Source organism: Lampetra planeri, chromosome 15 (assembly GCF_965212315.1).
Source record: "Lampetra planeri chromosome 15, kcLamPlan1.2.h2, whole genome shotgun sequence".
Classification (NCBI taxonomy): domain Eukaryota; kingdom Metazoa; phylum Chordata; class Hyperoartia; order Petromyzontiformes; family Petromyzontidae; genus Lampetra; species Lampetra planeri.
This window is the reverse complement of record NC_136121.1, coordinates 4,580,650-4,595,531: the sequence shown is the minus strand read 5'-3', so window position 1 is coordinate 4,595,531 and position 14,882 is coordinate 4,580,650. Positions and strand designations below refer to the sequence as shown.

Here is a 14,882-nt window from a genome sequence, read left to right as displayed (position 1 = left end):
TAACACCAGTGTAATAAAGGACTCGTTCACTGGGTCTGTCTCCGTTGTCCTTTATTTGGGTTCTTTACACTTGTCCCACACGGCCCTCGCTCAGAGCCTCCCCGCTTGGCAGCTCGACAGCTGCCTTCGCTCCCATAGCCTTTCTCGCTCCGATACAGCTCCGCTGCAGGTCCCCTTTGTGCAGTCCTCCAGCTGCTCTCACTGCAGCTCCACCGCTGCTCCCCGTTCCTCCATGCTCGGTCACCGCTGGCCGACGGTGCCGAGTCTTACTGTGTGTGGCGATCTCGCCACTCTCCAACCTCCGCCCTGCGTGGCCTCACTCTGTCTCTATTCCCAACTCTCTTCCACCCCGCTGGCTGGCGCCGTCATGAGCCCCTCAGTCACCAGGCTGAGGCACGGCGACCACCCAACGTGGTCTCCCCTCTTCACTCCCCCGACTGCTCCCAGATGTGTTCCTGTCTCCCCGCTATAACTTCTCCCCCACGTGCCCCTGACTCCTCCCTCTCGGATCATCACATCCGACCTGCTCATTTACGCTCGCATTACATAAGTATACCAAGTTTGCAGTTGATAGCACATTGGGAAGTGGGTTAAAATTGAGTTATAAGATTTGAGGATACGACAACAACAACAGAGTGAGTTAATAGAAAGCGTATAAAAAGGCAGACGCGCACACACACCGCCTTGCACCCAAAGTCTTCTTCGCCAAATCCCTTGGTGTCACCGTGAATGTGACCCACTGCGAATAGCTCCCAAACAAACAAAAACACGCACGCCCGCAGTTGCTTCTATTTCCCGTAGCCACGTGCAAGCCCCAGCTTCTCTTGGGACAACGCGAGCTTAGGAACAATGCTCCGGCTTGGCTGCCTTCAGTCTCGACTATTTTGCCTCATGTTGGATAGTCAATTAGACGGAGTAGGACAGCTGAAAGAATGTGCAACAGCCATTGCTGTGTTTCTTTTTTCAATGCCAAAGGGTGTACATGCTCAGTCGAGCAGTGCTCATCTCCATCAGTGCCTGGAAATTCCAGATTTCTATGGTTAGGGGCTATTCTGTCCATGGACTGTCCACTATTGACTGGCTATAATATGCACATGTCTTACCATAATCTCTGGATTATGAGATGCTCCAGGAATTAAGCTGCGCCACAAACTTGTGGCCACTGTTGATTAATTTATATAAATCTGGCCTCACACACACACGTACCTACCTATGGGATTACAAGACCTACCCCCAACTTTTGCATTAAAACACAGGTTAAAAAACGCATCTTATATTTCGGAGACTATGGTATATGTGCATGTTTGGTGGTTGTAGTAACAGTAGACGCCAGGGATCAGATGTTGACTGCGACAGGTTGTTGGATATCAAATGCTTTTTCCAATTCAAACACTCAAAAGTGCCCCAACAAGCTCGTGAACATTTCACATTCTTACGTCCAGGCGTGAGTTTTCAAATAGAAGAAACACTCTTCACACAAAGTGGTAATGATTTTATGAATCCTGGAAGAATAATTGGCTAAGTGAATTAACCCCACCGACTTGATTTAATATTGCTTTCAGTGGCACGCTGACTCTCTGGCACAGTGCGAATGAGCCAATTAACTGTAAATCTAATTGTTTGATAAGTTAACGAAGCAGGGGATTCAAAGTATACTGTGGAAAGCCATAACCTTGTTTGTTTAATGATGTATAATTAACAAACCTGTCAAAATAGTATAGCACGTCAGAGGCAGATCAGCAGCCTCACACTCAAAATGATTTGGTTAACACCTATTTTATTGATTATATCCACACACATTCATTATCTGCTCTGTGCAAAATTAAGAGGTCAGCTAAATATTTCCAGCACTTTCAAAGTAAATACTCACATAATGGCCTGTCATGCTTGCTTGCCGTCCGAGTCCACCAGGGCAGCAAATACTGCAAATTATCTGGCTGTAGTTTATTTAGAATTATAACAATATACTGGGCTATAGCTTGCATCTGCCAGCACTTATTGTTGTGGGCTCACCACCAATATAGCTTTTTGACATGTTTAAAGTTTTTTGAATAAATTGTCTTCTTATAGAACATCAGCCTGGGCCATCTGCACATCTGCCGAAAGTTACTCGAGGCAAACTTGCATGTATTCCAGTAGGGATGAGCGGTTGTACTGCCTATTTATACGTCTGGGTGCTCAGATCATATTCAGAAAATGGAGAGTTCAAATTCAGGTGAAGACTTGACTTGTTCCGTTGTTCTGATGTGGCGGGGGGGGGGGGGGAGTCAATGTAAGGAATGCCACTGTGTGAAAAATCAGTGGTTGTCCTCCGGATAAACTGGTCCCTGCCATGGGATCGTGGAGTTTTTTTGTTTTTACAACTGGTCCGGGATGTGAGCATAATCATCCCATGCTCGTTAGGCATGCAGAGAGACCTCGGCACTTGAACTGTGGACTCGCATCTTAGCCAATGCGCCAGGATTTTTTAAAAGCTTTAAAATCCACTTTGAATAAAACAAATTTACATTTCCTCTGCGCAGCTTTAACGTGTTCTCCTTTTGTGTGCTGTGGTTTGTTACTCGGCAAGGCTTTTCCGTACATTCAAAGTAGGACGATGTTCGTGGCAAAAATCCTTGAAACCTATTGAAAATTCCCTGGGTATGTGTATATACATACTCTATTTAAAATTTTAAATCCAAAGAGGATTTTCAGATTTTTTTTGTCAAGCTTAAAAACTAAATATTATTGTATGGAGATTATAAACGATACTGCATAAAGAAATATAATTGTAATATGAATAATATTAAAATTGTATATGTCAGCTAGATTTTAAACGAAGCGGGTGCACATCTAAATAGGAATACATCCCAAGAAAATTAAATGAAACATGCTAAAGCTATATTAAACCATGTTTCTTTTTTGAGTTATATTTCAAACCCATGTATTTGAATATGAGTATATATAGTAAACAAACTACGACTGGTACGTCTTACAGCATACGTGACAAAGCAGTATTTCTGGCCTTTAATAAAAATGCATCAACAAAGGTGGAGGCAGTCCCCTTCCGTGTCAGGCTCACAGAGGCTCCAGGACACTTCTTGATAACTTTTCGTTCGGCATGAAGGCCCCTGATGTCGTATCAGATTTTGCGACAACGAGAGCGTGGATGGTCTTGGCGCTGTGTTATTTCAGTCACAGTACTGGCTCCATTCGAGTCTGCGAACAAAACCCGAGGTTTTCATCTGCTGCACATCCAGAGGTTTTCCCCTACCACAACTTCACATAAATCTGGCTTCCCTTTCTCTTGACGGCAATAGTTGGATGATGAGAACGTGTATTAACGGAAACAGATTTTGCGTGCGCTACACGTGCGTTTTGTGCGTATTTTTTTTGTACGTGCATATGCGTGTGCCCACGTGTATGCACGTGCTGTGTTCGCGTGTGTGCCTATATAGATACTCATCTATGCACGTGCGTGCATGTGTGTGTGAATGTGCACGTGTGTATATATGTAGGGGGAGCAGTAGTGTCGCGATTATCGTGCTCCGCTACGAACCCGGGAGACCCGAGTTCCATTTCCACTCACGGCCAACACCGGTGGAGAATATCTGAACCCGTCCTGGGCCTCTCCTATGTCGACTCAGCCTCAGAAGAGTACCTGGTGCGGTGTGTAAAAATTGCCACTGGGGAGACAAAGGCGGCTTGCCGTGGTGTTGGCCACCCACCCTCTCGAGTGCCATTGCGGCCTTAATAGGTGCTGCTCACTAACAGCACTTGCCCCAACAGTCTGTTATGGCTACACGGTGGACCTTTGTTTTGTCTTCATGTATATATATATATATATTGTGGGGAGCAGTAGTGTAGTGGTTAGCGCACTGCGCTATGAACCCAGCAACTCAAGTTCGAATCCCACTCACTGGCCAACACCAGTGACTATTATATGAACTGGTCCTGGGCCTCCCTTAGATCGACACAGCCTCAAAATGAGTACCTGGTGTGGTGTGTAAGCATCGCCACTTGGGAGAAAAGGCGGAGGGGTGCGGTGCCGGCCACCCAACCTCTCGTTTGCTGTGCCGGCCTTCATAGGTGCTGCTACTCAGCACTTGACCCCTAAAAATTCTGTTTGTGCTATAAGGGGAATCTTTGTCTTTGTGTCCCTCCCCCCGCCTCCCAGGTGTGGTGGCCTGGCAATGTCCGCTGGGCCATTTCCCGTGCGGGAATCTGAGCGACGTGTGTCTGCCACAGCCGCTGCACTGCAACAACGTCGTCGACTGTGGGAACGGTGCCGACGAAGAGAACTGCGGTAAGGGCTCGCGTCACTCCATCACCCGGCTCCTCCACTGTCTCCCCCGCGCTCTCAGAGCGAGCGTGGCGAGATTGTTCCTCATTGTCTTTTAAGGGGCCCTAAGCCAGTGGTGGCTTAGGGCCCCTGTCGAGAGAAAACCATGGCATGAGAGTTATCTCACAGCATATGCACACACTGAAGCCGTGCATAATTTGTCAAAGTAGATTAGGTTCGTCTACAACCTCAAAGCGGCAGTGGATTTCTGTTACGACTCTCAAAAGCAGCGGTCGTAAAAATGCGGCGACTGAATAGTTAAGTACCCCTAATTGGCAAGGTTGGCTTGGATACTTGATGGTAAATTAAAACCCTTAAAACACATTGGGCACTCTACTGGTACACACCATTTGTATTACTTATTTGTGCTAATTCTGAGTTTCATTAAAAAAAAAACTTCTGCATATCTGAGAATTGAAAGAATAACAGGCTCGTGAAAAAAACTAACAAATTAGAGCATCGTTGGGGAAATTATCAAACGAATTGCCAAACTGCTCCAAGATTATTCTGGATATTTCTGAAAAGCCTTCATTTTGTAAAAAAATGTGTTTCAATTGTGCTTGAGTTACAGATAAGATTTGGCTCATGGATAGATTTTCATATATTAGCTTTCTGCACTGCATTTAGTTGTTTTGCCGAAATGGAGAAGCATGCTAAATTGAAATGGTATTCCCTCTAATCTTGCCTTCTAAACAGACACGCAGCCTCTATGGGCTCATACTTGGTTAAAATAACAGCTATTGTCCTACTTATCAAACAACTAAGAAATGAAAAAAACATTTAGGTAAATGTTGGCTGGCAATGTGAAATGTGGTATTCTGCGATGGGTCAGCGAATATTTTTGGCCTCTTTCAAATCTGAAGATGGACAGTTAAGAACCATGAGCCTTGTGCACTATATTTGTTTTTTTTTTTCGATTTAAAGCTTTCGTGACTGCAGGGATTCATCTTCTTGGTTCTTTCGGTAAAGTCACGTAGAAGGGAAGTAATAAAATAATAAAAATAAAACATAATAAAACAATTCTCACGACGTTTCGGCCACAACGCAAGCAGCCGTCCTCAGGCGAAGAATGAAACACCACCAAGCTTGGAGCGTATATTTAAGCTGGGTTAGAGGGGGGGAGGTGGGAAGAAGAGCGCCTAGACAAAATAATTTGTATATCAAGAGGAATTCAGCATATGGAAAATGCGTAGGAGGTGGGCTGGGGGGGTTCCAAATCAATACTATGCCCGTGCATTATGCAGGATTAGCAGCATCAAAGGTTAGAAAGCAGTGTTAACAGATGAACGTGGCACATTTATTTCTTGTTTACTTGTTTAGTAACTGGATTGTAATACCTACGTTAATTATGGTTTTCGTAGGTGATCACTGACATGCTCCGACTGATAACTATTGAACTCCATCCTGTGCCAGGCACTTTAAAAACTTATGAATCCATTAAATAATTTGACAGATTAGCTCCTTAAGGGCTCAACAATCCTACCTCTCTGGCGACTCTATGTGCTGTGAAGCTGGGCCATTACCTAAAACATTTAAGGCGGTGTTAATGATACTTAATGTGTTGCGTTTCTGTTATTTGTGCTTGTGTACCACTGCCAATGCAGTATTGGCAAATAATTTGTTATAATCTACTTGCCTAGGCATCTACCCATCTACCCGCCTACCTGCTCCCTATGGGTAAAACAAATCATCAATTCAATTATTCACATACATACTAAAAGATCATGACATATGCATAAAAATAATGTGTGTAAGCATACATATGTTTTTTTATGAAAATGATATGATAGTCATGTTAACCATTGACTCGCGAAATATATACAACCGAAGGAACAAAACGGAAAAAGGAGAAACAATGACATCGAAATGGAAAAAATGTAACAAAAATATAACCGTTGAACCAAATGGCAGTCCGTGAATCGTGACAATTAAATTGCTGGAGGTTCGTGGGTGGTGGTGAATCATAGGTCCCCTCGAGTCTATCTTAAACTAATGACTATGAACCGGGATGCATGCAAGCCAACTACAATCCGTTTTGATGAAATAATTAAACACGTGTTTAGTTGCATGATAAAATAACATTTAATGAATGGAAACAGCGGTCCTTCTATATGAATCTATATCAGCGGTGTTTGTTTTTTAGAATTTTATTGCATTTTCTGTCCATCTGTTTTGTCTGTACGTTGATATATTTCATTTTCATTACTGCACTTGCCCCTGACTAGAGACCTTAAATGAGCATAGAAAAAAAATGCACATGCACTGCCAAAACCCCCACTGTGTTTTTGGAAGCCAGGAAAGTTGCAGAAATAATGTGGACTAGACATGGGGGCAAACACGTGATCTAAGATTTAGAGTAGGTGAACGGTTTTAAGGCGAGGGATTTTTTGCCAAATGGAGGTAGTCTTTGAAGGCCTGACAAAGGAATTCTATGAAGGTAAAATAAAGTGTCCCTGCTCTTTTTTGAATGACATTGAGCAGCGTCTTGAAGTGGCTTTTGGGCAGGCGTTGGCAGTTTGGGTGCATCTTTACCGTTATTTTTACAAACAAAAGTTTAATGAAAGCAGGGAGAGGTTGTCACAGAAAGCACTCAGTGGGTGGTTCGTGTATGAATCCATCGGCTCCAGGCTCTCCATGCAGTCTAACAAAAAAGCAACTGAATAGTTTTCATGCATTGTACGCGTGGCGTGCATGTCTGCACAGGAATATTTGCAGAAAATTAAGATTATTTGAATGTTGCGAGCTTATGATTTACATCACAATGTTTTAGAATACATTTAACCCACTCCCTGCCCTTGCTGGATTACCTATCACAATTGTGCAAGGCTAACTAAATGACCAAACCGAATCTTGTCAGATTATTTTGGTTTCAAGAAACATGATCATTTGATTGAATATTGTTTTCATTAATTCACATATCTGTCTTGGCCAAATCATATGAAGGTGCAACCCCATGCCACTCAGAGTAGACGAGCCTCCGGAGTGTCTGGACAACTCCAGCCAACCCTTCCAGAGGATATTTGGCCTACTCTTCCAAGCTGGACAGACGTCTTGGAAGAGGTGGGAGTACCCCCCGTTATTTCCAGCCACCACGTGTGGCCTCCTGATAGACGAACTGCGGTGAACCCCATGACACTGCTGGGTGGATAAACTATAAACTATATTTTTATTTTACCAGATAAGGCCCACTGAGCTAGATAGCTGTTTTTCAGAAGCGACCTGGCCACAAATGATAGCTCGACGAAATGTATAGCAGCCAAATACTCTAAACACATTTTTCTAAATGTGGAGGGAAAAACCGGAGGACCCAGAGAAAAATCCACACTATCACGGGGAGAACATGCAAACTCCAAATATATAGGCATCAGGGTCAGAATAGAAGCCACGACATCCTTCATACCAGGCGAGAGAGTTAACATCTCGCCACTGTGGCACCTCCAGAAGCAGTGGGGAGAGATTTCAGAAAATTGCAGTCATCGTTTCTACTTCCACGTCAGGAGATCGAACTGGCGACCTCCCTGGATTGTATGCTTATTAACGTTACATTTGCCTGAAAATAAATGTAGTCACATGTTAAAGCCATTCATTTTCAAAAATGAAGGTAATTTAGAGACGGAACATATCCTGTAACATTTTCAAACGTAGTCGTATTCCCAGTCATTACACCGGATTTCTGATTCACCTTTATATTCAGTTAAATTCAATGCATTAGAATCCGAATCTTCTTGGTTCTTTCGGTAAAGTCACGTAGAAGGGAAATAAAAAAATTAAAAAAAATAAAACATAATAAAATAATTCTCACGACGTTTCGGCCACAACGCAAGCAGCCATCCTCAGGTGAAGAACAGGTCTGTCGGGAAGACAACGCTGTTTGCGTTGTGGCCGAAACGTCGTGAGAATAATTTTATTATGTTTTATTTTTATTATTTTATTATTTCCCTTCTACGTGACTTTACCGAAAGAACCAAGAAGATGAATCCCTGCAGTCACGAAAGCTTTAAATCGAAATAGAATCCGAATCTTTATTTAGACTGGATAAATCTGGTGAGCTATGAAGCTCTTTTTCACAGATGTCCAGGAGGGTCTAGTCAGCAAATTTCAATAAAAGTTATTAAAACATTTTATATGCTGGACAAAAATGTATCCTTAAGTTCTTCCAAAAAACCTTATTTCCCTCATCAGCAGGATGAGAATACATACGTATTCCCACTTAATTTAGAGCCATGTGGGAACCACTCAACCACTGTTGCACCACCAAAAACTCTTATTACCCCGGGTGGAGCTGTGTTTGCGGTTGTTAGTGTGCTGCACCATTAACCCTGCGACCCGAGTTCAATTCCTGGCCACAATCAACCGTGTCCTATCCTCCCCACCACCCCTCACCACCTTCACCAACCCGCACTAATCAACGTATTGAAATATGGCACCCCCCCACCCCCCCACCAGTGACCGATATGGCATGGGGAAGCCTTCATCCATTGGTGGATTGAGAATGGCTATAACTTTATATCTACTACAATCTATATACTTTAGGTGATTATTATAAAGCTTATTGTGATACAATTGTATTTGAACGTGATACAGACTGAAACTGTCATATAAAGGTAATCTATCGATTTAAGAATTAAGCAGTATACAGTACAAATTGTACAGCAGCATCAGGGATTGAACACCGCCTTGCCTTGGCTGTATGCCTTCGTTTATCAATGCTGTGGATTGCTGAGAGTAAAATGACAAGTCAAAAGGGAGGATAATATCTGTGAGGATATGCCTCCCGGAAATAAATGCTGTGTCACAAATAATGAGAGATCACTGATGTAAAGACAATACGGAGGGATAGGGGGACAGTATGGTTCCCCGGGGCGAGTTAATGACGATTGATGAGACAAAGTTGACAGGATCACGTGAGGGGGAGCACGGGATCCAATGGCGGGGGAAGTGTAATTAGGGCGGTGATGGACAGGAGCAGATGCGGCGAGGAGAATTCGAGAATAGGGGCGTGGCCGGATAGGGCGAGGCTTAAGGGCCGGCGTGGGGTATCATGGCTGTCATCGTTGTCGCCTTGGAACGGGTCATCTCTATCGTCTACGAGTTGTCTTGAGACTAGAAGCTATGTTGTCTCTGAATAGAGTTGTCTAACCACCCCGGTGTATAGAGTCACTCGCGGTTACTCGTTGAGTTGTCAGCGGACTTTATTCATAATAAATATATGGAAGACAAGATGGTGTCTCTGAGAGCTACATTACACTATTATACTGGTTTCTGGCTCAATACGTAGATGTATCTGATGTATTATCAACGTAAACTCTCAAATAGAATAAGACTAGCTGATTAACCGAATTAAAAAAGTGTGTTTTTATTTTTTTGTACACACAAAATCAGTTGTGGAGTATTTTCTTCTTTCAATCTGAGCAGTGGAAAATATGAATTAAATATTGAGAAACAATGGAAAAATGTTCAAACGTGTTTTTTTAAGTTGGAAGTTATTTCAGAATGTTATTTTGGAAATGTATAGGAGTTTCTCAGAAAATATTTACAGAGCTGATGAAAATGGGCACGAGTCATTTATTTCCTCAACATAAAATAACAGGACGTTTCGATTGCAACACAAGCAATCATCATCAGGTGGGAAAACCACAGCAATAACATTTTTTGCTGAAGTGAGAGAGATAGTTAGCCGTGGTAAGAGGTTATATAGGTAAGAAACGGGGAGGAGCAAGGGGGGAGAGGGAGGTGTGGGGGTGTGGGGTAGGGGGAGGGCGAACGCTGCGTGGTGTAGAAGTACCCGGCAGATATGATAGATGACAACCAATACAAAGCAGCTAGGGTTTTATCTGGTTAATAACATCCTTCCAATGATTGCTCAATTTATTTTATTTTATACCTACGTGACTTTACCGAAAGAACCAAAGAGTATGGATCCCTGCAGTCACGAAAACTTCAAATCTAGATAAAGTAACAGGTTAATCAATGACAATAAGCGGGCATTTTTCTGGTAGGAACCTTCTGGTTACACCAGCCCACAGGGGATTATTGTCTCCGTCCGTCGTGCATCAAAATATAGGAGGGGTGGGGCTGGGTGGAGAGGGGAGGGTGGGGAGGGGAGGGGCCGGGTGGGGAGGGGAGGGTGGGGAAGGGCTGGGTGGGGAGGGTGGGGCTGGGTGGGGGGTGGGAGGGGTGGGGCTGGGTGGGGAGGGGCTGGTCACCCCGTGGTGCCCTTATAAAACTCAACGTTTAACCTACTCACGCCGGCTTGTGCCCGCCCTCACAGTCGGCCATATTTGCGGAATACACCACGCCGCCGTTGACCCTGGCCATTGACCGAGCAACCCAACATTCCTACCAGCTCCCTCCGCAGGAATGTGTTTATGGCATGAGAGGAAAAGAACACCTCTAAATTTCCGCCAACCGACCTTAAGGTGCAAATAAATTGCTGTGTCAATGAAGCGGCAACGGTGCTAATTTTGATAATGCAATTTACGAGGAAAATATTCCTCAAGTACTTCACTTAATTGGACAACAGTGACCACAAGTGGATGAACATCAACTAGCATAACGGCAGCTATGCATACCCACCACAGACAGAAGCGCGCCTCAGACAAAACGATGTTCGTGATTCTGAACACAGACGCATACTAAGATAATTTTGTAATGCTATTAGAGACTTCATTACCTGAGGGAAACCCAAATGGAAATTTACTCTACTGTACTATATATGTGTATACAAAATTTAATGAGTTTACTGATTGTCTGACCTTATTATTATGGATTCGCATGCACCACTCGAAACATTTAACAGCGAGAGGTGAATTACATCTTGGCTGCTTCAGTCATCTGGACCAAGAGAGTGACTCGATATGCCATGCAGACCAAAACTTGACTAAAACTGCACAGGTTGTTATCGACTCGAAGAAAACTATGACTGACGTAAAAATGATAACTATATAAATAGAGTAGCAAGCAGTGGCGGCTCCTGCAAAATCTCTCAGGGGGGGCAAATGTCTGGATGATTGATAAGGATAAGGTCCACCCATGCAATGGATAAATTAACAGCTTAAGCATGTAAAGGCAACTTCACTTCTTTAATATTAATGAAAAATAAAGTGACTCTTACAAAACATCTTGTTTGTTTCTATATTCGCTATTAATACAATCCACTCATGTTTCTTTTATTAAAGATTCCACTAGGTGGCGACAAATAATTTTGTTGGATGAAACGTGCTTACGTATAATGACGTAAGCACGTTAGTGCGAGCCCTCCCGGAAGCCATAGAGAATGCATTGCAGCGCCCCCCGTTCGAAAAAAAACATCTTTGAATGTAAGTTTATGGGACCACTCGGGGCGATTCTCAGCCGGAGGGAAATCGCCCAAAAAGAGGCGGTACTCCACAGAACGTAGCATGACGCTGATTGGACTATATCCAGAGGCACAGTGACGGCTAGCGTGACTCTGTGGTTGAATGACATTGGTGGTGCGTCGCCCAATCGCCCTAATGAAGAAACCGCCCCTGGTAGCAAGCAACAACTTTACAATTCATACTGTCTATCTGCTGCTGGATGAAGGCTGTTCAAACACTACATTGCCATCCCACAAGCATTTTTTCCCGTTATACATGTAGAAAAATATCTGTAAAAGGGGGGGGTAGATTGATGGAGTAGTGGAAAGCGCACTGTGCTATGAACCCTGGCAATTTGAGTTTGATACCCGGGCATGGCTAACATCACGGGAAGTAACACGTGAATTGAATCCTGGTTGCCCCTTCACCAGCCGTCACTGACCAGTATGGTGAAGTATGGTCAAACAACTCTCATGACCAAAAGGTGTGGGCAGGCCTTCAGGCATCAGCGGATTATCACAGGGCTTTAGGCGGTTTGCATGCGTCGGCCACTATGTTTGATTATCACGTGGATGAATGTGTAAGTCCTAAAATAGTTAACACTCACGTAACATTGAGCTTCAAAGTGCCCAAGTTTTCAATTTGATCATCTCAAAATAATACATAAAGGGGAACTCAAATATATCTCGCTCCCGATGAACCGTAACATTTCTTAATAAAAAAAAACGATGGAACCAAATAGTGTGGCTATTTCAACAAGCTAACGGTGTCCTGTGGAGTGTGGCATCTGCTATTTCAATGAGAGCCGCAGTCAACATATGAACCTATCCTTTACACGGGATAATAATTTACCAAAGGACATGCTGTACCGTGCTCTTTTTGTAAGTTTTTGATATGTGCTTTTACTTTCGTAAAAAGTTACGCGCAACTTTTTCTTCTGACATAAGTTGCATCAGGGGTGATTTTGCTGGGTTGAGCCAATCGTAAACAGCTGCCTTAACCCACGGTAATCGACAGAGAGAGCGACAACCCCACTGATTTCTCTTACCTGCTTCTCAACAGCTCGTTGAATGTTGTGAAGCCGATGACTCCGTACGTTACAGGGGAGAGGTGTTGAACGATTGATTGTGCGTACTGAGAGGCATTTAGATGCTTTGAAATAAAAAAAAACATTTCTCTATAATTGTTTTCTTATCTTAGTGGAGTATCAGCAAACAGATAGCCCTGCATATGTGATTTGTATACGTGGTTTTGGCTAGGAAGCACAAAATGGTGAGACATTGTTTCCAATGAAGACTTGCGAGTTTTTGGAGTTATCACTTGCACACAATATTGCACATAGTGCATATTTGATCGTGGTAAAAGACAATGTTCATGCATTGAAAATTATTGAACATAGCAACAGCAAAGCAACTGCAGTATCTGCCTTAAACGGTATTGAGCTAAGCAGCTAAATGTTGAGTTGGCCAGGTGGCAAAGAGGACAGGGCACGGCAGAGATCCTGGGTTGGAATTCTGGCCAGCCGCGTTCGATTTAACTGGAATCTCAATCAAGTGAAGCGGCGATGTGATGCCAATGAGACTTAAAGGTTTCAGCCCAGTCACATATGGCTGCACAGAAACTCCAGCCGGTGAAATTTGGTTGTACACTTTCGTTTGCTCACATTATAGCCTGAAGAATTCAAATATCGATTAGACTGTCGTGTGACAGATGGCAATCTCTGTTACATCTAAAGCAAGGTGACCCCATGTGTGGGATCACCCTGCTATATTAAATGTGCTTTTGCACGTTATTTGAATGTGTGTAGGTTCGAATTCCAGTGACCGCCCAGTTAATACTGCGGGCGTATTTGCCATACGAATGCAGCACCGTCTTTGTTTCAGAATGGTTGTTAAAGATTCCGTGGCGTCGTTCATAAGGGTGGGCCGTTGTGCGCTGGTGTCAATTAAAAAAATAGGAAAATAACACCACAAAATTACTCCATTGGAATAACGTAATCCTGTCAATCATCGCCCCCCTATTGTGAAAACTTGGCAGGACTCTCCTGGAAAAAGAGTCATGAGACTCAGTGAAGCTTTCTTTGGTAAACAAGCATAGTAATACAAATAATATCCAGTTTGATGAAGGATATCCCAGCTGTCACCATATGTGTGCGTGTATTTTTAACTTCTTTCTCACCGTACGTAGCCAACCGTGCTAATCGGAGCTGTGGGGGAAGGACAACAAACTAATAAAAAAAAGCAGTTCTAAAGAAATTAATTTTCAATCTAGATTAAAAATATATATTCCATCTCTGAGTAATACAACTATTGGTTTGACTGCTCCTGTGATACTTCACGTCATAGCAGAGTGTGTGGGAAGGTTTGATCACTGCTATGTAAATGGTAACAGGACCGTTTTGAGGGGATTGTATGCCAATGGCTTCGTCACCTCGTGACACGATGCCAATAACACAATTGGAATAAATTGGGGAGAAAGGGAATTCAACATTATTTTGTAAATATAAATTTGACAGTTACAATGCTAGTGCTTGAGATCCCTTATACAGGTCAGTGTGCTGTATACACAGCCACAAAGTTATTAGTATCTTAATTCTCCAATGATCAGCACTCATCTCTACTAGCAGTCCTGAGCTCGTTTCAAACATTCCACATTCCTACGTCAGAATGAAGTGGACTATATCCACAAGTAGTCCATTCCCGTTCTCTGAATTCCTTTCCCATTGCAGAGTTGAATCACCATATCAAGAAACTCCTCTTTGTTTTTCACGCTGTGAGATCACAATTCCAGGGAATGTTGTTGGCAGAACAGGGAAGTCCGCTTGAAATTGTAATTCGTCGTTCAACGTGCACCCAATGTCTGTCAAAAGCCTTAACTCGCAGCTTGCTTCTTGAATAATAACAACGTTTATTTCACGAAAACATTACGGAACAGATTTGTGCGAACTTGATTTGAAGCTTTCGTGACTGCAGTAATTACTCTTTGGTTCTTGCGGTAAAGTCACGTAGAAAGAAAATTAATTAAATAATAGAATACGAAGTTTCAATTGCAACACAAGCAACCGTCATTAAGTAAGAATGTGCGAATTGTTTTGTTGAGGTTGAAAGTGTTACATTCACGTTTTCAGGTTTAAAAGCTAAATATGCCCTTTAAAAACCAAGATAAGCAAGTATGGTAAAGAATGTATATATGCAGCATTTATTCAGCATTTTTAAATGGAAATA

At 43.0% G+C, this 14,882-nt stretch overlaps 1 protein-coding gene across 1 annotated transcript in view; it reads left to right on the top strand.

Annotated features, from left to right (window-relative positions):
• Positions 1-14,882, top strand: part of LOC144722609 (relaxin receptor 1-like) — a 320,166-nt gene that overhangs the window by 95,500 nt on the left and 209,784 nt on the right. Inside the window, exon 2 of the mRNA XM_078600845.1 lies at positions 4,157-4,285. Within this exon, the coding sequence (XP_078456971.1) occupies positions 4,157-4,285 (129 nt within the window). The remainder of the gene's footprint in view (positions 1-4,156; positions 4,286-14,882) is intronic.